We start from the raw sequence: 23,628 nt of genomic DNA on the forward strand, positions 1-23,628 counted from the left end.
CCAGGTGAGGAGGGACAGAGGCCCACCATGCCCCAGCCCCCAGGGACCCCGGGAAGGCCCCAAGACCAGGCCCTGCTTCCTCGGTGCATCTGGCCAAGTCCCTTCAGCCCTCTGGGACCTGCTCGGGCCCTTTCAGCTACTCGGCTGTGGTGTGCCAGCCCCAGGAGACAGGCAAAAGCAGGAAGCACTGGGCTTGGGGAGACCTTCTCAACAGGCAACCTGGGTTCTGCCAACCCTGTGTGTCTGCTCAGGGCCACCAAGAATCCTTCCACTTACTCCTGACCTCCATCCTGGGTGGCCCACATCCAAGACCGAACCCCTTGGTCCCCATGGTGTGGCCTACACTGCCCCATGCCTGCAGCAGGTGTGACCAGGCTGGCTGGACACACACTCCAACCCACAAGTCCCCACATGCACATCTGAACTCACACAGTCGTGCCCTGACACTCCAGCCTCCCTGTGCCCATCTCTGCAGACACCACTCGGGACACACCCCACCCCTGCGACCCCACGTCTGTACACGCAGTCGGGGACATCTTCACCCACACCTAACTCCGTGGGTGCACACAGCTGAGCCCCACGTCCTTACAGACGTCCACATACACAGGCTCACTCACGCACCTGGGCTCACCTTCCCACCTGTGCTTCCACACCCATCCGCCTGCCCCCCACCCCCCATCACCTCACATGCACACATCCCTTTCTCCGGCCTGGTGCCCCCGCCTGCAGCCCTGGCTCATCCTGCCCCGCACCATGACTTTTGCCGAGCTTGTGGACCGCGTGGCCAGCAACGGGCCATTCCAGTTCCTGCACACGGTCCTGCTGGGCCTCCCCATCATCGGCATGGCCAACCACAACCTGCTGCAGATCTTCACAGCTGCCACCCCCATCCACCACTGCCGCCCTCCACCCAACGCCTCCGCGGGGCCCTGGGTGCTCCCCATGGGCCAGAATGGGAAGCCTGAGACGTGCCTCCGTTTCGCATATCCATCCAACGCCAGCCTGCCCAATGACACCCAGGGGGCCACCGAGCCCTGCCTGGATGGCTGGACCTATGACGTCAACTCCAGGGACTCCATTGTGGCTGAGGTATGACTGGAGGCCCAGCCTCTCCCTCCGCTGAGAGTCAGCACCGCACACTCGTGGACAGGGGGGCAGGTGGGGGCCCCAGTCTCCCTAGGACCCGGGGACAGAGCTCTGGGCAGGCCGGGAGGAAGGACCTGGGTGCGGAGGACCAAAAGGTCCTGTCTCTTCACATTTAGAGTATAAACAGCCCATTCTATGCCAGGCATGGTGCCAAACTCTGGGGAATCAAAAATGCACCATCCCTGTTCCCACGGGGTCCACAGTCTAGCAGGGTTAACATCAATTAACGAGAGTACCACACAGGAAATGTCAGATTACAACTTTAAAGTACTTAAGGTTGTGACCTGAGACTACAGCCTAGCCCTAAGCTGGGGTCAGGGACCGGGGGTTGGCGGAGCAGGGGGGACCCCCCTACAGAAGGGACCCCGGGCTAAGAGAATCCAGCAAGAGTTAGCCAGGCAATGGGGGAAAGGAGGAAAATTCCATCTTGTGCCAAGGCCTCAAGGTGGAACAGTGTGTGGAGCAGGGGATGGACGGAAGGGAGGGTTGGAACGTACCTGAGCAGACCCAGAAAACATGCCCTCCACTCTGGCAGTCACTCGTGTGTGCACTCCATTCATTCACAGCTCATTTATCCACAGACTCTTTTACCTGCCATCTCTGGGAATTACAGAGTTAAATCAGGCTCTTCAATGAACTAGAGACTATGGTCAGATGAAGAGAGGGGAATGGAAACTGGCATTTATTGAGGATCTACAACTAATCTGGCATATCTTAGTGTTTGCCCGACACTGTCTCCCACAATTTGATCCCTGCAATAATATTCTGCTGAAGGTGATTCTATCTCCTTTTTCAGATTAAAAAAAAAAAACCAAGGCTCAGAGACAGGAAGGGAAAGTTCAGTGCCATAGAGGTGGTCAGCTTCAGAACTGGAACTTTAAAATGAAAAATGCATACTAGGCACAGGGAGCCAAGCATTGTGGCAGTACAAAAGATAGAGGAACCGCAGGATTCTAGGGAGGCTTCCTGGAGGAGGTGGCATCTGAAGAATGAGCAGAGGCCAATGTTTTCATTCTTCCCTTGGGGACCATGAGACCCCTGAGGGCAAGAGCTTTCTTTTGCCCCATTAGAAGAGATTTATTTCAAAGTATTTACCTGGTGTTCATCCTGTGCTGTGCACATTATGAACACAGGCTCCTGGAATCCCAGGAGATGACATCTTAGTGAGGGAAGTATTGTTGGTACCTTCAGTTCATAGACCAAGGATCTGAGGCTCAGCCGGGTTCAATGACTTTCCCAGGATCACATATGGGACCTAGCAGAGAAGAGATTTGAACCCAGGGCCATCTTTGTTCAGAATCTATGATTGCTATTCATTTGTTTAGTGAATGTTTATTTCTATATAAGGCACTGACTGCGTGCAAGGCATTGTCCTAAGTGCGTCATAAATATTAACCCTTCTAACCTTCCTGATATTATAAGATGTTAATGATAAGCCCATTGCTGTGATGGGGAAACCGAAGCACAGAGAGTTCAAGTAGCTTGTTCAAGGTCGTACCACTAGTAAGAGGCAGCTGCAGGGTCTGAAGCTGGGCCCCTGACCCCAGGGCCGTGCTCCCAGCTATCACTTCTGCTGACTCTCATAGTGCCAGATACTTCCTCCCTGTCACACGCACTTTTTCTCCCCGGCACCAAGTACAGTGCCTGAAATACATCCAACCAACATGTATGGACAGCTACACGCATCAGACTGAGGACACAAAGTCAAAGAACTCAACAGCCCGGCCCGCCCTCCTTTAGCTCACCTCCAGTGGGGAGGCAGACCCATCCTTCCAGGGTGACCAGAAGCCAGGTAGGGTTAGGCAAGCTTCCCAGGGCAGAGGTTTTCAGCTGCTTTGCTGTATCCCCAGGAGCTGGAACAGTGCCTGGCACAGAGAGGTCCTCTGTGAAACAAATATTTGTGTAATGAATGGATACAAGCTTTTATAAACTCAGGGTACTCCGGGAGCCCGGAGGAGGGCATGGAATCTGCCTGGAGGGGGAACCCAGGAGGGCTTGCTGGAGTCTGTAGCACCTGCCCTGAGTGTAAAGGAAGGGTAGGGATTAGGGGGCAGGCTGAAGCAGGCAAGTGCATCCCAGGCAAAAGGAGCAGTGTGCGTGGTGTCAAACACACAATTATAGAAGCATAAAGAGAGCAAGACAGTCAGGACTGCAAGAGACGAAGAAGGCTGGAGAGGCAGGCAGTTGAGGGTGGAGGCCATGGATGCAGGAAGGAGGAGGGCCCCGGCTTGGATGCTGAGGCGAAGGTGCTGCCTCTGGCCCGAAGATAACGGGAACCACTGAATGGTGTTAAGCAGGAGCGTGATCTGCTCAGATCACCTGCTAAGGGCAGTCATTCTGACCACAGGGTGGACAGCAGCTTAGGGAGCATTTTAGTCCAGCGGCTGGGAGACCCATGAGCCGGTTGCCTTTGGGACCCAGGACCATGACGACAGACATCAGGGATAGGTGGAAGAAACACCAGGAAGGGTAGGGAGTCAGAATCTCTGGGACTTGGAACCTGAGTGGCTATGAGGGTGGGGGACAAGCGTGGGCAGTGCACGGGAGTCACAGATGTTCCGATACCTGTAAATTAAGTTTCCGGGTGTATGGGCAACTTGCTGCACCTCAAGCCAGAACAGAGCCTACTAAGGAAACAAAAAAATCCTCCAGGGAGCAATGAAATAATAGCCGTGAAATAATACCCCTTACTCTGTGCTCACCCCATGCCAAAATGCGCTAAGCACTTTGGTCATATGGACTCATTCAATTCTCACCACAGCCCTCTGAGGTTATGTCATTTTGGGGGCTTCCCTTGTGGCTCAGCTGGTATAGAATCTGCCTGCAATGCACGAGACCTGGGTTTGATCCCTGTGTGGAGACGATCCCCTGGAGAAGGGAAAGGCTACCCACTCCAATATTCTGACCTGGAGAATTCCATGGTCTATATAGTCCATGGGGTCACAGAGTTGGACACGACTGAGCAAATTTCACTTCACTATGCCGTTTTTGCAGAGGAGGAAAGCAAGGCACAGGTTACTGGCCCAAGACACCACGTCTGATAAATGCTGGAGCTGAGAGTCAAACACAGGCAGCAGGACTCCGGAGTCCCCTCTCCCCCTCCCCAACCCCTGCTCCTGGGGACCGCATCCCCCAACCACTGCACCCTGGGCTAGGTGCTAGGCAGCGCTCAGTGAGTGCTGGGTGAAGGCCATATCGGCAGGAGGGACTTAGACAGTGCTGACTGTTGGGAAGCTGCTTCCCCTCCAGGGGGCACACCTCGAGCTTCAGGGAGCCCAGCCAAGAGCAGACCTTGCAGGTCTTGTATTCGGTCAAGCATCAGCTCTCATCCATGCCAGTTGAGTTCCCAGCCACCCTTCTGGCAGTCAGAGCTGTGTGAATCTACATCCCAACCCAGCGCAGGGTTTCACTAGGTCTCGCGGGTCTGCCCCACTTCTCCTGGTCAGGCCCAGGCTCCCTGAGGACGCTCAGCCAGGAGACCCCACAATTGGGATCCCTGCGCAGTCAGTGGCCAGATCCACCCAAGTGCTGGTAGCAGCCCAGCATGGTCAGACCCCTCTGACTTTTCTGTCTGTGGCTCAAGCCCATGGCAAATCCATGCTCCATCTACTTGCGGTGGGATGGGTTTCTGGGCCCCCACTGTGCAGAGGCACCTAGGGTTCACCCAGGGGTAGGTCTCTGGGGTGGAGGCCAGGCCTGGAGGTGCCGGCCCAGGGGGGAGGGTGGTCATGAGCAGTGTCTGCAGCCAGCTCGGTCCAAGTGACCCTGTTTAGAAGGCACGGGGCCATCTCCCAGGTGGACAGCGCTTGACTGAGAGCCAGTGCCAAGCAACAGAGTTCACATCCTGACTCTGCCATTCACTGGGGATGTTACAACCCCAGAAGTCTTGGTTTCCTCATCCGTAAAATGGGGTAAGAGAGCAACTGAACTTTAAAAGAGATAATGCAAGCTCAGCATTAGCACAGGGCCTAGAGCCTGCCAGGCGTTCGACTAATGTTCACTGCCGCTGTTGCTGTTACAGTCGTTAATAGAGATGTCCTTAGAAGGAGAGGGTTAGTGCCCTTGGGAGAGTAAATGGGAATTAGCTGTCACAACTCTTCCAGGCTCACCCAGGCCCCCACCTAGCACAAACCTCCACACAGGGCCCCTCTCCACCACCACAGCTGGGGCCCTGATGAGTCATCTCCCTCCCCATCTCAGTCCCCTCATCTTTAGAATGGGATCATAAGGAACTTCCCTGTGGAGGGGGTGAGGGTGGGAGGACCACGCTGGGTCCAGTCAGGAGCACGGGGACTTTCCCTCCCCCTCTCTGATCCCATAAGCTCCCCTGGCAGAGGTGCCCACACATTCCTTTCTCTGGGTTCAGCAGAGACCAGGTTGGAATTTTTCAGAAGGAGCTTTACTAGCACATTAAGAGGAAACAAAAGCCTTTCTTTGAAGTCTGGAGAGTGTGGGGCATGTGGGTTGTGGTTTCTGGGTTCCCTGGACAGGAGCCATAGGCCACAGCTTTCACACCACAGAACCCAGACCTGTGGGTGCCCAGCTCAGCCTGGCGGCTCCTTAAGGCCTGGGTCTGGCCTTGGATGGGCAGGCCCTCCCTCTGAGATACCTGTGATTCCTCTCTGGGCCTGGAGTCTTCCTGTCCTCTCTCCGGAGCCACAGAAATTCTGTTGCCCAGACAGGTCCCTGGAGGCCCCAAGTCAGCAGCTGGAGAAGCAGAGAAGCTGCTCAGTGGTCCCCCAGAAGTGGGTCTCCACTCTGTGAGGTTGCCCTGCTGAGTCTCTGGTCTTCCTCCATCTCAACCTCCGAATCCCCAGGCTGCCCACCTCCCAGGCCACCTGTCCATCTCTTGTCTCCAGCTGAGCTCCTGCTTCACCCCTACTTGCTCACCCCAGACCCTGCCCTTGGTACCCCTCCTATCCTAGGATAGATATCCCCTATCCTAGCCTCCAATCTGACTCCCGGGTAAAGATCAGGGGGCCCCACCCCAGCCACACGTCTAGGCCAGTCTGACCTCCCCTCCATGGCAGGCCTCACCTAGGAAACTGTGATCCTAGGCAGGAGGAGTTCCGGAGCCATCCCATGGGCTCTCCAGGGTCACTGAGTGCTCCACAAGCACCTACTTTGTGCAGGGCCCTGGGCTGGTACTTTGCATTCCTTCTTTTGAAACCCTTCCAATCTTCTTTTGTGGCCAATGTGAATGTCAGGAGTCCCAGGTGGCGCAGTGGTAAAGAATCTGTCCACCAATGCAGGAGGCACAAGAGATGTGGGATCCCTGGGTCAGGAAGTTCCCCTAGAGGAGGAAATGGCATCCCACTCCAGTATTGCCTGGAGAATTCCATGGACAGAGGAACCTGGTGGGCTACAGTCCATGGGGTCGCAAAGAGTCGGACACAACTGAGCGACTGAGCACTGTGAACGTCACCCCTTTTTACAGAAGAATACACTGGGCTCAGATCAAAAAGGTGATTCTCACAGCCATGAGGGTGAAGTCAAGCTTTTACAGCAAGAGGGTCGGGGGTCCTGACTCCAGAATCCATACCCTTTCTGTTGCATTACATGTCCCTGTGAGCACAGGCTTTACAATGACCTGTGACAAAAATAATAAAACAGCTATTCCATAGAGGGCCGACTGTTTGCCCCAGTGTAGTGCCGGGTTCTTCCTTCTTTATTTTCTTTACAAGTCTGAGAAGTAAGTATTAGTATTACCCCCATTGGCTCAGATGATAAAAGAATCTGCCTGCAATGAGGGAGACTCAGGTTCGATCCCTGGGTCAAGAAGTTCCCCTGGAGAAGGGAATGGCAACCCACTCTAGTATTCTTGCCTGGAAAATCCCATGGACAGAGGACCCTGGCAGGGTACAGTCCACGGGGTCACAAAGAGTCGGACACGACTGAAGTAACTTAGCACGCACGCACACACACACACACACACACACACAGATAAGGAGACTGAGTCACAGAGAGGTTAAGTAACTGGCCCAGGAACACACAGCTACTACGGAACAGAGCTGAAGACGCAAATCCTTCAGAGTCTTACCAGGTACCTGGCCCTCTGGCCCCTGTGTTCCAGGGTTGGTTCTATTAGAGGCCCAAGAGTAGATAGAGCCATGGCAATTCTCCCCAGGTCTGAACTGGGTCTAAAGGGCCCCCAGTCTAGGGAAGTGTGTTCCCCCTGTCTTTTCTCTGGGGTAAGTATGGACCATGTGTGCAGTCCCCTGGCAGAGTCGGTCCATACAGACCCAGCAGGAGCCCCATCCTTCCTTGATCGCCCATGGCTTGCCCTTTTTTTTTTTTTTTTTCAAAACCAACACACAGTTATTATCTCACAGTTTCCAAGGGTCAAAATCTGGGTCTAGCTTAACCGGATGCTCTGCATTGGTCTCACAGACTGCAGTCAAGACATCAGTCAGGCTGCATTTCTTCCTGAGTTTGGCCTCTTCTGAGGTCTCCCTGACCATGCTTGTTTGCCCTGATCTTTTATGATACGCCTTCTACTCTGTGCTCCAAGGAGCCTCCTGGCCCGTGATTTTGCTGCCCCTCCAGCTCCTGAGCCTGTCCCTCACCCTTTGAGCCTGAAGTCAGGCCAGCACACTTGGCTCTGGCCTCAGCCACCTCCCCAGCAATGACTCCGACCCACCCCATGCTAGTGTCTTACAGCAGCGCACGGCCACAGCTCCCTGCACTGAGCCTTCCTCTGGCAGCTCGGGACTCAGAGCAAAGCGCACATCAGGGAGCAGTGGTCAAGGGCACTAGCTAGGGGTCCACAGACCTGAGTTTGAGTCTCTGCCTTGAAATGAACCGAGCTGTACTTGGGCAAGTTGCTTACCCTCTGAGCTTCAGGTTCTTTGTCGATAAAATGGAGATAATGATAATTCATTGGATTAGTATGGCATCATTTGCAAAGCTTGCTTCTGAGCATAGTAGGCCCTCTGTTTTCCTCCCACCACCTTTCTGGTTATACATCACTCAGGAAGACATGGCAGTGAGCTTCCTGTTCTTCCCTTCCTAAACCCAGCTCCCTAAGAAGTAATCATTCCAAGAAAGGAAAAAGAAGGCCAAGAACAGAGGATATGATATTGGGAGCAAAATCTCTATGTGGAGCTGCCAAAAGCTGATAGGCAAGAGGCCAGCCCAGGCCATGCCAAGGGCGAGATAGAAGCTGGGTGTCAGCCCCCTCCAATTGTGGTTACTGTTTGTGCTCTGTATCTCATCAGTAAATACGTATGTTGTTTAGTCACTTAGTCACACCCGACTCTTTTGTGACCCCGTGGACTGGAGCCCCTCCATGGGATTTCCCAGGCAGGAATTCTGGAGTGGGTTGCCTTCTCTAGGAGGTCTTCCCAACCCGGAGATCGAACCCACATCTCCTACATTGCAGGCAGATGCTTTAACCGTTGAGCCACCAGGGAAGTCCCCATTGACTATTCCTTGGACAAATATTGACATTTTCTGTGCACCACTACTCTGCTAGCTGCTAGGGATAAAGAGTCCTCCAACGAGACATCTCTGCCCTCGGCAAAGTTATGGCAGTAAATAGGCAGGCATCACACTGCATGACCTGTGTCCTCTTAGAGGAGAGGACAGACGCGTGGAAGAATGGAATGAGGACACTGCGAGTCTGGATGTGCTTCTCAGACATTTATCTGTTTCACAAATATTTGCCGACTCCCTGCTTGTGTCAGGCACCCAGAAACACGTGTTCCCAGCACTCGGAGTTAGATGATCTTGACATGTTTCAAAGGGCTGACAACCTTGCTAGAATAAGGGAAAATAAGCACAAAAGCAAAGAGGAACAGCAGAGCCTGAAGCTACCGCAGAATCACTAATGTAACCCGATTAAAACCGCAGACCCCACGCGGTACCAGAACTCTCTCTAGACACCCACTGGCCTACTCCTTGCACACCCCCTCACTTCCTCCTTTACTCTTTTCCCTCTTCGACTCCCATACACATCCCCTGAAGGCTCTCTTTCCAGCCAGAATGAGCCCACTGGGTTTGCGGGCCAGTGCCAGCCACTCAGAGTCAGCCGGAGGACCTGGACGCTTTGCCCTTCCCCAAACTCCCATGCTTTCCGCGAAGAAAGTGAAAAGAGCTCCCTGGGGTGCGTGGTTCTTTCCCCACACTGTTTTACATCCAAAACATTTTCATGCAGCATTTCCAGCAAATGAGATTTCTTCGCTTCATTACACAAGTAATTCGGGATGGCTGGACCAAGGGTGCGTGTCGGGGATTAGCAGAAGATTAGGCCAGACAGGTGGGCAGGAGTCAGAGCTGGAGGGCTTCATAAATCTGTGTTAATAGAGCTTTCTGTTTAACCAGAGAGCAGGAGAAAGCCAGTGAGTGCTCCAGACAAGGCAGCAACTCTGGTTTTATTGGGGAAAGAATGAATAGGAAGGACTGAGGCCGAAGGCCATCAGAGGATTGTCCTGATAATCCTCTCCGAGCTCAGGTTCCTCAACCGTCAGATGAAGATGACAGCAACTCTACATCATAAGGTTGTTGTGATGACTGAAAACACTAAGGCATGAAAAGACAGTGCCTGGTGTGGAGCAAGCCCTCAATAAATCCTATTCTTTTTTTAATCTATTTTATTGAAGTATAGTTGATTTACAATGTTGTGTTACCCATGGACAGAGGAGCCTTGTGGGCTTCAGTCATAAAGTCGCAGAGTCCCACACGACTGAAGCAACTTAGCACACACAGCACGCACATTAATTTCTGCTGTGCAGCAAAATGACTCAGTTCTCCATATATACATCCTTTTTCATATTTTTCCATGTGGTTTATCCCAGGATATTGAATATACAGTGCTATACAGTAGGACCTTGCTCTTTATCCATTCTTTATATAATAATTTGCATCTGCTAATCATAAGCTCCCCACCTCCCCATCTCTTCCCCACCTCCCTCCACAACCACAAGTCTGTTCTCTGTGTCTATGAGTCTGCTTCTGTTTCGTAGACAACTCATTTGTATCAGATTTTAGATTCCACATATAAGTGATGTCATGTGGTATTTGTCTTTCTCTTTCTGACTTCTTCACTTAGTGTAATCATCTCTAGGTCCATCTGTGTTGCTGCAAATGGCATTGTTTTGTTCTTTTTTGTGGCTGAGTAGTATTCCTTGTATATATACACTGTATCTTCTTTATCCATCTGTCAGTGGGCATTTAGGTTGCTTCCATGTTTTGGCTAGAGAAAGCAATGGCACCCCACTCCAGTACTCTTGCCTGGAAAATCCCATGGATGGAGGAGCCTGGAAGGCTGCAGTCCATGGGGTCGCTAAGAATCGGATATGACTGAGCAACTTCACTTTCATTTTTCACTTTCATGAGTTGGAGAAGGAAATGGCAACCCACTCCAGTGTTCTTGCCTGGAGAATCCCAGGGACAGGGAGCCTGGTGGGCTGCCGTCTATGGGGTCGCACAGAGTCAGACACGACTGAAGCGACTTAGCAGCATGTTTTGGCTATTGTGAACAGTGCTGATATGAAGGGGTACATGTATCTATCGAATTATAGTTTTGTCCAGATAAATGCCCAGGAGTGGGATTGTTGGATCATGTGACAACTTTATTTTTAACTTTTTGAGGAATATTCATACTGTGTTCCATAGTGACTGCACCAATTTAATTTCCCATTCATGATGTAGGAAGTTTCCCTTTTCTCCACACCCTTTCCAGCATTTGTTATTTGTAGATCTTTTAATGATGGCCATTGTAACTGATGTGAGGTGATACCTCTTTGCAGTTTTGGTTTGCATTTCTCTAATAAGCAGCAATGTTGGAGCATCTTTTCATATGCCTGTTGGCCAACTGTATGTCTTCTTTGGATCTTGTGCCCATTTTTCGATTGGGTTGTTTGTGTTTTGTTATTGAGTTGTATGAGCTGTTCACGTATTTTGGAAATGAAGTCCTTGTCAGTCTCATCGTTTGCAAATATTTTCTTCCAGTCCATAAGCTATCTTTGCATTTTGTTTATGGTTTCCTTTGCTGTACAAAAGCTTGTAAATTTCATTAGGTCCCATTACTTTTATTTCTATTGAATATTGGCTGTTGTTCTTAATCCAAGCATACGAGGATGATGTCTGCACTGAAATAGCAGTAGTGGAAATAGAAGAATCCAGATTCAAGAACTACTAAGGGATTTCCCTAGTGATCCAGTGGATAAGACTGTGCTTCCACTGCAAGGGCACAGGTTTGATTCCTTTCAGGGAACTAAGATCCCACATGCTGCTGGGGCAGACAGAAAAGAAGAAATAAATATTAAAAAGTTAGAAACTGGAGGATCAAGCAATTGTAACATGGGAGAAAGTGAAGTCGCTCAGTTGTGCTCAACTCTTAGCGACCCCATGGACTGTAGCCTACCAGGCTCCTCTGTCCATGGGATTTTCCAGGCAAGAGTACTGGAATGGGTTGCCATTTAGGAAGGAGTCAAAAAAGGTTGCCGATCACTGTGATTCCGACCTTACAGGGAGAGGGTAATGAGTGTCATTGACTCTACCTTCCAGATAGAGATTTCAAGTAGACAGCTAAATCGTTGGGTCTCAAGGGCAGAAGAAAGGTTGGGCTAAACACAGGGATTTGGAGTCTTCACCATAAAATAGTAATTGAAGTCACAGAAGCAGATGATATTTCCTGGAAAAGTGAATAAAAAGAGGAAGATCCAAGAGGAGCCCTGGGGAACCCTCAAGGGATAGAGAGAAAGAAGACCACAGAGGGAGATAAAGAAGGAAGACCAGGGGGAGGGAGAGGTCAGCAGGGTCAGGGGCTGCCAAAGGGAAGTCAGGTCGGGACCCAGAAGGTTCCACTGGGTTTGAGAAGCAGAGTTTCAGTGGTGTAGTGGGGACAGACTTGGGAAATGAGTGGGACATAAGGACGGGTAACAGCAAGGATGGTTCCTTGTTCCCGAGATTTGGCTTTGAAGGGAAGAGAGAAATGGAGTGAATGTGGAAGGGAAGAGGGCTCTAAGATGGAGAGACTGGAGCACATGCAAATGCAGATGGGGAGGAGTCTGGAGAGGCAGAGAGAGAGAGAGAGACGCAGGTGTGGGCTGGAGGAACGTCCCCTGGAAGAGAGAGGGTGCAGGCAGAGGGACCCGCATTGAGTGTGAGAGGCTGGGGAGCAGACACACAGGGAGCCACTGGACTCGGGTGAGCCTGCGGAGCTTGAGAACAGACCTGGGTGTGTGACAGCTAAAGTGACCAGAAGCCGTATGGCAGGCCACACACGCTGAAGGGCCGTTCTCCTTTCACAGCCACGGGGCAGGGACCCAAGGAGCCCCGGACCAGGCCGAAGGGGATAAGCTAGGGGAACCCAAGCGAGGGCACTGGGAGAGGGAGTGCACACGCGGGGCCCAGGCTGAGTGGGCTGGACTGAGCTGCCTGGCCCCCTCTCTCTCACATGCAGTGGGACTTGGTATGCAACTCCAAAAAACTGAAGGAGCTGGCCCAGTCTATCTTCATGGCAGGCATACTGATTGGCGGGCTCGTGCTGGGAGCCCTGTCTGACAGGTGAGATGCAGGGGCCCCAAAGTGGGGGCCCAACCCATGGAGACCCCCTCCCCCATCTCTGTACCACCCATGCACTCTCAAAGAGGCAAAGAGCTGGGGGAGGTGGGCAAGAGGGTCCCTGCTGTGTGGCCAGCCCCTTTCAGGGCCACTGCCTACCCTCTGCCCTCAAACCTCTACAACTTGAGTCTTCCAGTCAGCCCAGAGCTGGGCCCCAGCCTCAAGGTGTGGCCGTGGAGGTGGACGGATGAATGGCTTGGAGAGGAGTGGTCCTTTGAACCCTGTTCAGGCAACTAAGCTGGGGGTAGAGGAGATCACTCATTAACTCAAACATCTAACTGCAAACTTGTCAACAAAAATAGCAATTACCAGCAAGGCTCTGTCGCGGGAGGGAGTTACATGCCCTGCCTGGCCCTTTGGGAGGTGGAGGGGTGGGGTCCAGCCCTTTGCCCTGAGGCCTGCAGAGTCACTCTCCTTGGCTGGCTCACAGCCGCTAACATCCCTCTTCTTCTTCGAGCTGCAGGTTTGGCCGCAAGCCCATCCTGACCTGCAGCTACCTGCTGCTGGCGGCCAGCGGCTCAGGCGCAGCCTTCAGCCCCACCTTCCCCACCTACACAGTCTTCCGCTTCCTGTGTGGCTTCGGCATCTCAGGCATTACCCTGAGCACCGTCATCTTGAGTGAGCCACAGGGGGAAGGGGTAGGGACCAAGAATTTGGGAAGCAGCCAGCCTGAAGCTGAGAGTGGGGTCTGGGCCCAGCTCAGCACCGGGTGGCCTTGGTCAAGCCAGGCACTACCCCTCTCAGGACCCCAGAGGCCCACTCTGAACAATAGAAGCATAATAGCCCCAGCTTCAATACTGAGGACTTACCCTGGCCTGGCACCTGCCAGGTACATGATCTCGTTCAGTCCACACACACAAGTAGATTAAAAACAAGGGAACTCATCTGCCACTGGAAAGGCAGTCAAGAATGTGGGCTAGGGGGACTTCCCTGGTGGTCCAGTGGTTAGGAAGCCACCTTGCCATGCAGAGGACATGGGTTCCATCCCTGGTCAGGAAACTAAGATCCTGCATGCCTTGGAACTACTGAACCCAGTGCTCTGGAGCCCAAGCGCCACACTAGAGAGCCTGAGCACCTCAAAGAAGATCCCATGTGCTGCCACCAAGACCTAACTCAGTCAAATTAAAAAAAAAAAAAAAAAAAAATGTGGGCTTGGAAATCAGACAAACCTACATTTGAGTCCTGCCTCTTGAACCTCAGTCATAGCATCTCTAAAATGGGGGTGATGAAACTTTAGGGTCAGGGTCAGATCAAGCGGCCAGTAGGGGACAGGAACTGATACCCCTTCTCTGGAGGTGCCCAGGACCCACAAGGGTCTTAACTGGGTCCTTGGGCTCCTCCTGCAGATGTCGAGTGGGTGTCCACCCGGATGCGGGCCATCAAGTCGATTGCAGTCGGTTACTTCTACACCTTTGGACAGTTCATTCTGCCCGGCCTGGCCTATGTCATTCCACAGTGGCGCTGGCTCCAGCTAACCGTGTCCATTCCCTTCTTTGCCTTCTTTCTGTTGTCCTGGTATGTGGCCCCTCTTCTTCAGTGCGCCTCCTTGGGCCTGCCGGGATCAAATAAGAGGAGCTCATGCCTGACCAGGCTGGCTGATTCTGTCTGTCCTGAGACACCCTGAGATGGTCAGGAAGGGGGTTCCTGGGAGGAGGAACTGCACATAGAGGTGTGGCTCTGGAGGGAGCACCCAGGGGGGACCCAGGGCAGTAGAAAATGAGGGTAAGTTGACGTGGTTGGGTGAGGGGCAGACCAGAAAGCAGAGAGGCCTCAGCTTCACATGGAGGAACAGAGAATGCCTCTGAAGATGCCTGGGGTGCTGAAAGGCCTGACCAAGCTTCTGTTTGTGACAGAGTTACACAGAAAGGCAGACCCAAGCCGGGGGGGTGGGCGGGGGATGAGAGACAGGGGGAGGTGACTGTGTGGGAAGGTGGGGCTTGGGGCATTTTTGAAGGAAAAGTCCTTAGAGTCTGGGGACTCCTGGATTTGAGGTATAAAGGAAAGGAAAGCTGGAACTTCCCAGGTGGTTCAGTGGTTAAGATTCTGTGCTTCCACTGCAGGGGGCACGGGTTCCATCCCTGGTTGGGGAAGTTCCACGTGCTGAATAGTGTGGCCAAAAAAAAGGAAAAGAAAGCTCCAACTTTCTTTGGAGAACCTGGGAGAATCGAGGAGTCTGATTCAATGATGAAGATGGGAAACCAAATTGTGTGTGGTAGTTGATAGCAGGACCCAAAGAATAGGAAATATTGAACAAACCCAGGAGCAGAAATGAAGTCTTGGAGAACCCTTTATCCAGCACTTACTATATGTGAGGCCCTGTTCTGGGCATCAGTCCACATCATCCTGACGCTTACAGCATCTGTGTGTGAAGGGTGCATTAGTATTCCCATTTTACAGATGAGTAAACAGAGGTTCGATGAGGTGAAGCAATCTCTGAAGGTTGTGCAAAAAGACACAGGACTGGAATGGGGCCTCCATTTGAAAATGAAAATAAGCTCCCAGGCAGATGGACAATCTTGCAGTGAGAGAGACGGTCAGAGGGTCTGGGGTGAAACTGGGCATGTCCACAGCCTAGGATGGGAGCTGAGAGTTAGGAGGCAAAATAAGGGTCAGCAGGCCCCTTCATTGTGTGACTTGAGACAAGCTTCACCCATTCTAAGCCTCAAGATTTTCCTAGGCAAAGTGGAGATACTAATGCCTCTCACCCAGAGCCTGGTCCATAGAAAGGTTCACCAATTGTCATTATTTTCCGGAAGAGCAGGATGGAACCTAGACCCTGGCTATGGGGTTTGGGAGGAAGTCATGAATCATTCTGGTAGGTGCAGGCTGAGAAAACTATCCGGGCAGAAACAAGACCACAAGAGCAGGTAGCAATGGGCCCAGTAGGCTGCCACTACCAGCTGGACCAAAGGTCTAGGCCAGGAGACCAGTGTCCACTCCCCAGAGGGTCTCACTGGAGCCAGGTCCTGGATGCCTGTGGGGGCCGCAGCCAGAGCAGACCCCTGGGATCAGACTTTTCCAAGCATCCCTCCTGTCTCCCCACACCTCTGCCTCCTGCATTTCTCTTCATCTTAGTGACCCTCGGGGATTGCTCAGAGTGAACCCACCCCAAAAGGACAGCCCAGGGGTCGGGGAGAGTGAGGTTAGCCACACACTTGGCAACCCCAAGCTCCCCTGCTGCTCTTGCAAACCCCCCGCACCCAGCAGAGTTGGCCTTTTGCAGGGAGAATCAAAGAGTGCTTGGACCCACTCCCTAGACCACAACCCTGCGCTTAGCACTTAACCCCCTTCCTAAGATGCCCTGGGGCTGTAGCCCTGCCCCAACCTTCTCCCAGGACCTGGAATTTGGCCCAAGGAAGGCTGGGTGCATGAACACACAAGACCCTCCTGCAGTCCAGTCTCGAAAGTGCCGTCCCTTCCCCAGGCCCCACCTGCCTTGGTCTAGGACTCAAGGGTCATAGCTCAAAAAGACACCCAAGGACAATAAACAACCCAAGTTGCAAGGTGGGTGGCAGTGGGGAGAGGGGGTGTAGGGGAAAGGCTCTTCTGGAAAGGGAAGAAGAGATCTCTGGAATTTGTGTTGGTTGCAGGCAGCCCAGGTGCAAAGCCTGGCCAAGTTTAAATTCCATGAAATCTGTAGTAAGGCAACTCAGGTTTCTGGGCCTCCTTCTTTCTGGCACATGATCTCGTTCCAGCCTCTTAGAGAGCTTCTGGCGTTGGGAGGTTGGGGGCAGGGAGATACTGTGACTTGCTTCTGGCCCTCAGGTGGCTGCCAGAGTCCATCCGCTGGATGGTCCTATCTGGAAGATCCTCCAAGGCCCTGAAGACACTCCGGCAGGTGGCAGCCTTCAACGGGAAGAAGGAGGAAGGAAAGAAACTCAGCCTGGAGGTAGAGGCTGAGGGGGATTATGGTCTGGGGCAGGAACCCAGGCTCTGCTATTGCGCTATCCCCTTCCTATTGCCTCCATTTCCTCTGCCCACAAGCCTACCTCTGATGAGCTAAGCAAGCTTCTTTAAAGCCGCCAGGCCTGCACTGCCCTCTCTTCTTCCTGCTGCCCACCAGCTGGTCACTAATGCACCCCTCCCCTTCCTCTGCCCCCAAGGAGATCAAGCTCAACACGCAGAAAGAAGTGGCCTTGGCCAAGGCCAAGCGCAGCGTAGCTGACCTGTTCCGGACACCCGTCCTGCGCCGAATGACCTTCTGTCTTTCCCTGGCCTGGTAACCCACCGCCCCTCCCTGCCCACACCCCAGCACCCCTGCCGAGCAGGTGTCATGAACAAGGTCTCTGACAGGCTCACCTACAGACAAGGCCTGAGTACCTGCAAGAAGAGTAGAGGTATCCCCTCCTCGGAGCTGCCCCTGCCCAGCCTCAAACCCCAGAAATCCCTCACATCCCTGCCCCACAGACAGGTCCAGCCATCAGGGTCTGCTTTCCCCTGGAGTCACACCTACCTTACCCACAAGGCAGATGCTCCAAACCCCTTCACCAGCTCATATCTCACAATGTGAGCTGTGCCTCTCTGTTCTTGCCCCCCACCCCCAACTGGTCCAGCTCTGCTCTCTGGGACCCCACAGAACAAGGCTAGTGCTCAGGGCTGCAAGATTTAACAACAGAAATCATGTTTCTCCTGAATCTTCTCTTTTGCCCGCCATCCCACCACTCCTTCAAAGCCCTTTCCGCAACCTGGTTCTGAGTCCCTTCATCCCGGCCATCGCCACGTGGAAAGGATTCACTGTGTCCAGGAATGCTTCCCCTCAAAGAGGACTCCCACAACTCTGAGAGGGAGAGAGGAGGCATCTCATTCACAAGCACAGCCCTGGGGATGTTCTCCTCCCCCATTCTGAGTGCTAGACCATTACCCAACCAAAACAGATCTTTTGCTGCCTCCTTTGGTCTGCGTTGGAGAAGGAAATGGCAACCCACTCCAGTGTTCTTGCCTGGAGAATCTCAGGGACGGCAGAGCCTGGTGGGCTGCCGTCTACGGGGTTGCACAGAGTCGGACACAACTGAAGCGACTTAGCAGCAGCAGCAGCAGCAGTTGGTCTCCAAGAGTCCCCCCAGTATCAGTATCCTCTGGAGTCAATTATATGGCTCTTGTCACCCTACTTTAAACCATGCCTATGTCAGACATAACCAATCAATCCCAGCATGCTCTCACTGAGCCCAGACGGATCAGAAGCCTCAAAATGGCACTGAAGCAGACCATACCAATCCATTGCAGCTGGGACAAGAAATGAAACTCTTCATCATCCTGTTGACCCAATGAGCGGCATGGGGAGAGGCCCGCAGCTGGCTGTGGGTCATAACTGATCACTCTCTGCCCCTCAGGTTTTCCACCGGTTTTGCCTACTACAGTTTGGCTATGGGCGTGGAGGAATTTGGAGTTAACCTCTACATCCTCCAGCTCATCTTTGGCGGGGTCGACGTCCCAGCCAAGTTCATCACTATGCTGGCCATAAGCTATCTGGGCCGGCACACCACTGAGGCTGCTCTTCTGCTCCTGGCAGGAGGGTGCATCCTGTCGCTCATCTTTGTGCCTGCAGGTGAGAAGCTGGCACTACTCCCAGAACCCTCTGAGAGAGGCTGACCTACGTCTGTGGGCCTCGCAGGCTGGGAGTAAGGTTCCAGGGACTCCAGTTCTGCAGGATCTTCCTCTCTCTTCCCTTCAGCAGTGCCCTGTGCTCTCTGGGGCCCAGGTTTCTCATCTAGAAAATAACTCAGTTGGGCTAGATGCTATCGAAGATCCTTTCCAGACCTGACTCAGACCAGGCAGAGTATGGTGGTGTCTGCACCGTGTGAGGAATTGCGTGGTCTGAATGACTTGGTTGCAGAAAACGAGCTTGGATGGGGAAACATCAGAGCCTAGTGACCAAGAAACACTCTGCTGCCTACTTCACCATGACCTTGGAAAAGCCAATTTTACTTTATATTGAAAAAATAAAGTAAAGTGGGGGGAGGTTCCCAGGCAGCACTTGTGGTAAAGAACCTGTCTGCCGATGCAGGAGACGGAAGAGACATGAGTTTGATCCCTGGGTTGGGAAGATCCCCTGGAGGAGAGCATGGTAACTCACTCTGGTATTCTTGCTTGGAGAATCCCAGGGACAGAGTAGCCTGGTGGGCTACAGTCTATGGGGTTACAAAGAGTCAAACATGACTGAAGCTACTTAGCACAGATGCACACATGGGTTAATACACCAACATCTTCCCAAAGGAACTGGACTAAAAAGATACAATAAACTATGAGAATAAGGAATCAGAGTCAGGGAAAGACCCAAAGGCAGCAGGACAGAAGCCCACACAGCCCTGGGGATAGCAGAGGGGTTATTAGTTGGCTTTAAGTTTGAATCTGAGCTTCCCAGCAACCAAAACTAAAAGGGAGAGGAGGTCTCCGAGGAGTGAGAACACTCGGGGACTCCTGAGCCCCAAGGCTCACCTTGTTTTCTTTCCTCTGCAGATTCGATGACCCTGAGGACGGTACTGGCTGTGTTTGGGAAGGGATGCTTATCCGGCTCCTTCAGCTGCCTCTTCCTCTTCACAAGCGAGCTATACCCCACAGTCACTCGGTAGGTGCTGGGCATGGGGCTGGCCCAGCCAAAGGATACAGGGGCAGGTGGAATTGTGGACCTGATCCAGGAGCCCCAGAGCCATTCTCTGAGAATGCATGCACAGGCTGCCAACCTCTGCTCTGAACTATCCCAGGCAAACAGGTATGGGCATAAGTAATATGTGGGCCCGCGTGGGAAGCATGACAGCCCCCCTGGTGAAAATCACGGCGGAGCTGAAACCCTTCATCCCCAATGTCATCTTTGGGAGCATCGCCCTCCTGGGAGGCAGTGCAGCCCTCTTCCTGCCTGAGACACTCAATCGGCCCTTGCCAGAGACTATTGAGGATGTAGAAAACTGGTCAGTCCCCTGCCTCTGGCCCCAGCAGTCCTCCTCCGCGGGGAAGCCCAGGGCTTTTCCTGAGCTCTCTTTCCCTAGGTCCCTGCGGACTAAGCAGTCAAAGCAGGAGCCAGAAGCAGAAAAGGCATCCCAGAGGATCCCTCTGCAGCCTCATGAGCCAGGCCTGGACCCCAGCTGAAGGCAACAGACCCTCGTTCCCTGCCCTCCACAAACAAATCCCAGCCAGGTCCTTGCCTGTCTCTGGGCTCTGAGGACACCTTGGGGAGGGCCTGGGCACATCCATGCTCCTAGGACATAGTCTTTTGAGACCTTGCAGGAGTCATCTCCACCACCTCTGGAGCCCCCTCAGCCCAGCCCGGGCCAGTTCAAAGGTTTGGCCACAGGCCTTTGCACACCCCACCTTGCCCTCACCCTCCCCCCACAGCCCAGACCCTGCCATTCTGTCCAGCCCTTCCCCACTGGCCACTTCCCTCATTGTTTCCACCCTCTTCCCCTTCTTGTGCCCACCCCTTTCTTCAACAAGAGGTTTCAATAAATGGCAATGAAGAATTCAAGCCCTGCTGCTCAGGAACGGGGGTGGAAAAGGGGGAAGGCCCCGGTGTGGACATGCGAGTGTGTAATTCTGTTCATCCGCACTGGCATGCACATGCCAGATACATGCAGGTGCAGGTATATATGTGCGTGTGAGCTGGGCTGATGTGAACATGTGTGTGTAGTTTGAGCATACCGAGGTGTGTATACACCAAGCCTGTATTAGTCTACTCTGATTGCTGTAACAACATGCCACAGACCAGATCCTTGAAACAATTTCTTCCTCACAGTCCTGGAGGCTGGAAAGTCCAAGATCAAGGTGCTGGCAGGCTCAATTCCTGGTGTCCATGCCCGTGTGATGGACAGAGGCACATGCCTCCTGGTGGGGGCCTCACTTGCAGATAATCAGATACCTTATCACTGTATCCTTGCATGGCAGAACAAGGAGAGATAAAGCAAGCTTTCTGGTTTCTCTCCTACTAAGGGCACTAATCCCATCATGCGGGTCCCAGCCCCATGACTCATCTAAATCTAATTACCTCTCAAAGATCCCACCTCCTACTACAGCCACATTGTTGTTCAGTCACTAAGTTGTGTCTGATTATTTGCAAAGCCATGGACTGCAGCACACAAGCCTTCCCTGTCCTTCACTATCTCCCAGAGTCTGCACAAACTCATGCCACGGAGTCAATGATGCCATCCAACCATCTCATTTTCTGTCACTCCTTACTCTTCCTGCCCTCAATCTTTCCCAGCATCAGTGTCTTTCCCAATGAGTCGGCTCTTTGCATCAGGTTGCCAAAGGATTGGAGCTTCAGCTTCAGCATCAGTCCTTCCAATGATTATTCAGTGTTGGTTTCCTTTAGGATTGACTGGTTTGATCTCCTTGCTGTCCAAGGGACTCTCAAGAGTCTTCTCCAGCACCACAGTTCAAAAGCATCAGTTCTTTGGGGTTCAGCCTTCTTCATGGCCAACACTCACATCCATACATGACTACTGGAAAAACCATAGCTTTGACTATATGGACCTTTGTCACCACCACCACCTTAGGGGTCACAAAACAGTCTATGGCAAATCTTGTCCTTGGAAATACCACGTGTGTATCTACATGTCCCATTAGGCATGTCATCACTTGATTGAACAAGCCCAGAGTGCCTGCAGACAGAAGCCAGGGCTCCTAAAACCATGACCTCCTTTAGCCCGATCACTCCAAGTCTCTGATCCAAGTCCCAGCCCTGCACACACCAGGTATCTTTGTCTCCTATTTAACCAAGAAAACTGCAGCCATAACAATACAGTTGATATCTGCCACCATGTTTCCCAAGTTTGTCCCAATCACAGAAGAAAATCATCTTCTCATTGGGGCTCTGTGTCCAGCCTCTCCCACCAGCAGCCATCTGCTTTCCCTTGGGTCTCTGCCCTTTCTCTCTCTCCTGGCTCCTTCCCATCACCAGTTAAATAAACCCAAGCCTCGCCTATCTGAAAACAAGCCAACCCACCAATCTTCCTTGGATGCCATTTCTCCCTCCACAGCCACACTGTCTCTTTCTCCCCTTCAAAGCCAATCTTCTCAAAGTTCCCATCTGCCTCCCCTGCCTCCACTTTCTAACCTCATCCAGACTGTGCTCTGGCTCCCACCCTTCTCTGAAAATGTTTTCACCCAGGACAGTCATCACCCCCTGTGCCAAATCCATAGGTCATTGGTTATCCCTCATCTTACTTGATCTCACAAAAGATTTCATTCTATTGGTCATGACTTCCTCTTTGGATTCTGAGATGCCATGTCCTTGCAAATCCCTCCCACACTCTGGCTGCTCCTTCTAAGTCTCTTTTGGGTTTTTTCCTGTAAAGGCTACAGCAATCACTTTGTCTGTCCTTCATCCACCCCTTCCTCAAGGGTCTACATTCCACAGAACCTGTTAACTTAATGGTTAACATGACCTTGCACCTCTGATCATGATTGGTTGGACCAGAAAGCACTCTGGATCCAAATCTCATTAATCACATGTTCCCTCCTGGGCTAGAATTTGGGTCATGGAGGTTCTGGTTCATCTCTGTGTCTTGTCCTAAGAAAGCAAGTTAACATGAGGGTGGGCTGCCTCAGATAAAAGCAGAACAGAAAAAATCAGTTGCAGAGAAGGAATAAAGCAGCTGCACAGAGAGAAAAAGACAACATGAGCCCAGATAAACAGATAAGCAAACGGTGAGACCATTTGCATTGATCTTTAATGGATTCCGGGTCCCAATTCCTCTCAACCCCAGATGCACTTTCAGCCCCTGGTTTGTCTCAAATATTTTGAATTCTCTGAATAAATTCCTTTCTTTTTAAGCTCAACTCAAGGGTTTCTGTTCCTTATAACCAAACAATTCCAAAAGCAATTTCTTTATCATCTCTTAGTACTACATTTTCCAAAACCCTTTAAATGGACCTCTTCCTCTAGGATTCTTTGTCAGCCATGTCCAATGAAAATATAATACAAGCCACCTGTGTAATTTTAAAATTCCTAGTAACTATTTTTTAAGTTAAAAAGATGAAATTAATCTTAATACTGTAATATTTTTGTTTAATGCAAATATATCTATACATCACCATTTTATCATGTTAAATATAAAAGTTAACAGTGAGATATTTCATAGCTTTAATTCACACTAGTCCTCAGAATCTATATCCATTTTACCCTAATAGCATATCCCAATTCAGATCAGCTCAATACTAGCACCCAGAGTCCTTGCTAGTACATATTAGTACACCATTCTAGACAGCTCAGACACACATGTTCAGTTGCTCAGTTGTGTCTGACTCTTTGCAACCCATGGATTGCAGCACTCCAGGCTTCCCTGTCCTTCACTATCTCCCAGCGTATTTTGTTCAGACTCGTGTCTATTGCATCGATGATGTCACCCAACCATTTCATCCTCTGTTGTCCCCTTCTCCTCCTGCCATCAATCTTTCCCAGCACTGGGGTCTTTTCCAATGAGACGGCTCTTCACAACAGATGGCCAAAGCATTGGAGCTTCAGCTTCAGTATCAGTCCTTCCAATGAATATTCAGGGTTGATTTCCTTTGGGATTGACTGGTGTGATCTCCTTGCTGTCCAAGGGACTCTCAAGACACACTGCAGGGCTTCAGCTGTCAGCCACAGAGCTAATTACTCTCAAGTCTGTATTTAGATATACTCTCAAATCTGGAAACCTTAATAAACATAAACTAGATCATATTACACCCCTACCTCAGTTTTTTGGTGACATCCCATTGGGATAAAGTCTAAACTCTGTTATAAGGCCAGTCATGATCAGGCCCCAACCTGATCAAGCCAACAAAGGCTTCAGTTTTTAACACTTTCCACTTTGCACCCTGAAATCTAGCCTCATCTCACTTCTTTCAGTTCCTAGACTGCACCAACTTCTCTTTTGCCTGCCCTTCATACTGCCTAGCACTTGACTTCTCCCTATCCAACCCCCACCACATTTGACTTAG

At 51.8% G+C, this 23,628-nt stretch overlaps 1 protein-coding gene across 1 annotated transcript; it reads left to right on the forward strand.

Annotated features, from left to right (window-relative positions):
- The first annotated feature begins 753 nt into the window (after positions 1 to 753).
- On the forward strand, positions 754 to 19,797 carry SLC22A8 (solute carrier family 22 member 8). The gene is made up of 10 exons (XM_005904861.3): positions 754 to 1,089; positions 12,554 to 12,657; positions 13,178 to 13,332; positions 14,061 to 14,229; positions 16,480 to 16,603; positions 16,818 to 16,933; positions 18,045 to 18,259; positions 19,171 to 19,279; positions 19,416 to 19,619; positions 19,698 to 19,797. Exons 1-10 carry the CDS (start codon positions 754 to 756, stop codon positions 19,795 to 19,797), a joined length of 1,632 nt encoding a protein of 543 aa, XP_005904923.1.
- Positions 19,798 to 23,628: the final 3,831 nt, after the last annotated feature.

Source organism: Bos mutus, chromosome 22, assembly GCF_027580195.1.
Source record: "Bos mutus isolate GX-2022 chromosome 22, NWIPB_WYAK_1.1, whole genome shotgun sequence".
In the NCBI taxonomy this organism is placed as follows: Eukaryota; Metazoa; Chordata; class Mammalia; order Artiodactyla; family Bovidae; genus Bos; species Bos mutus.

Bases quoted from the DNA above. Each gene is read 5' to 3' on its own strand.
- SLC22A8 (XM_005904861.3), top strand. From the start codon at position 754: ATGACTTTTGCCGAGCTTGTGGACCGCGTGGCCAGCAACGGGCCATTC. The intron at 13,333-14,060 runs GTGAGCCACAGG...CTCCTCCTGCAG, and splicing joins CCTGAGCACCGTCATCTTGA to ATGTCGAGTGGGTGTCCACC. The intron at 14,230-16,479 runs GTATGTGGCCCC...TCTGGCCCTCAG, and splicing joins GCCTTCTTTCTGTTGTCCTG to GTGGCTGCCAGAGTCCATCC.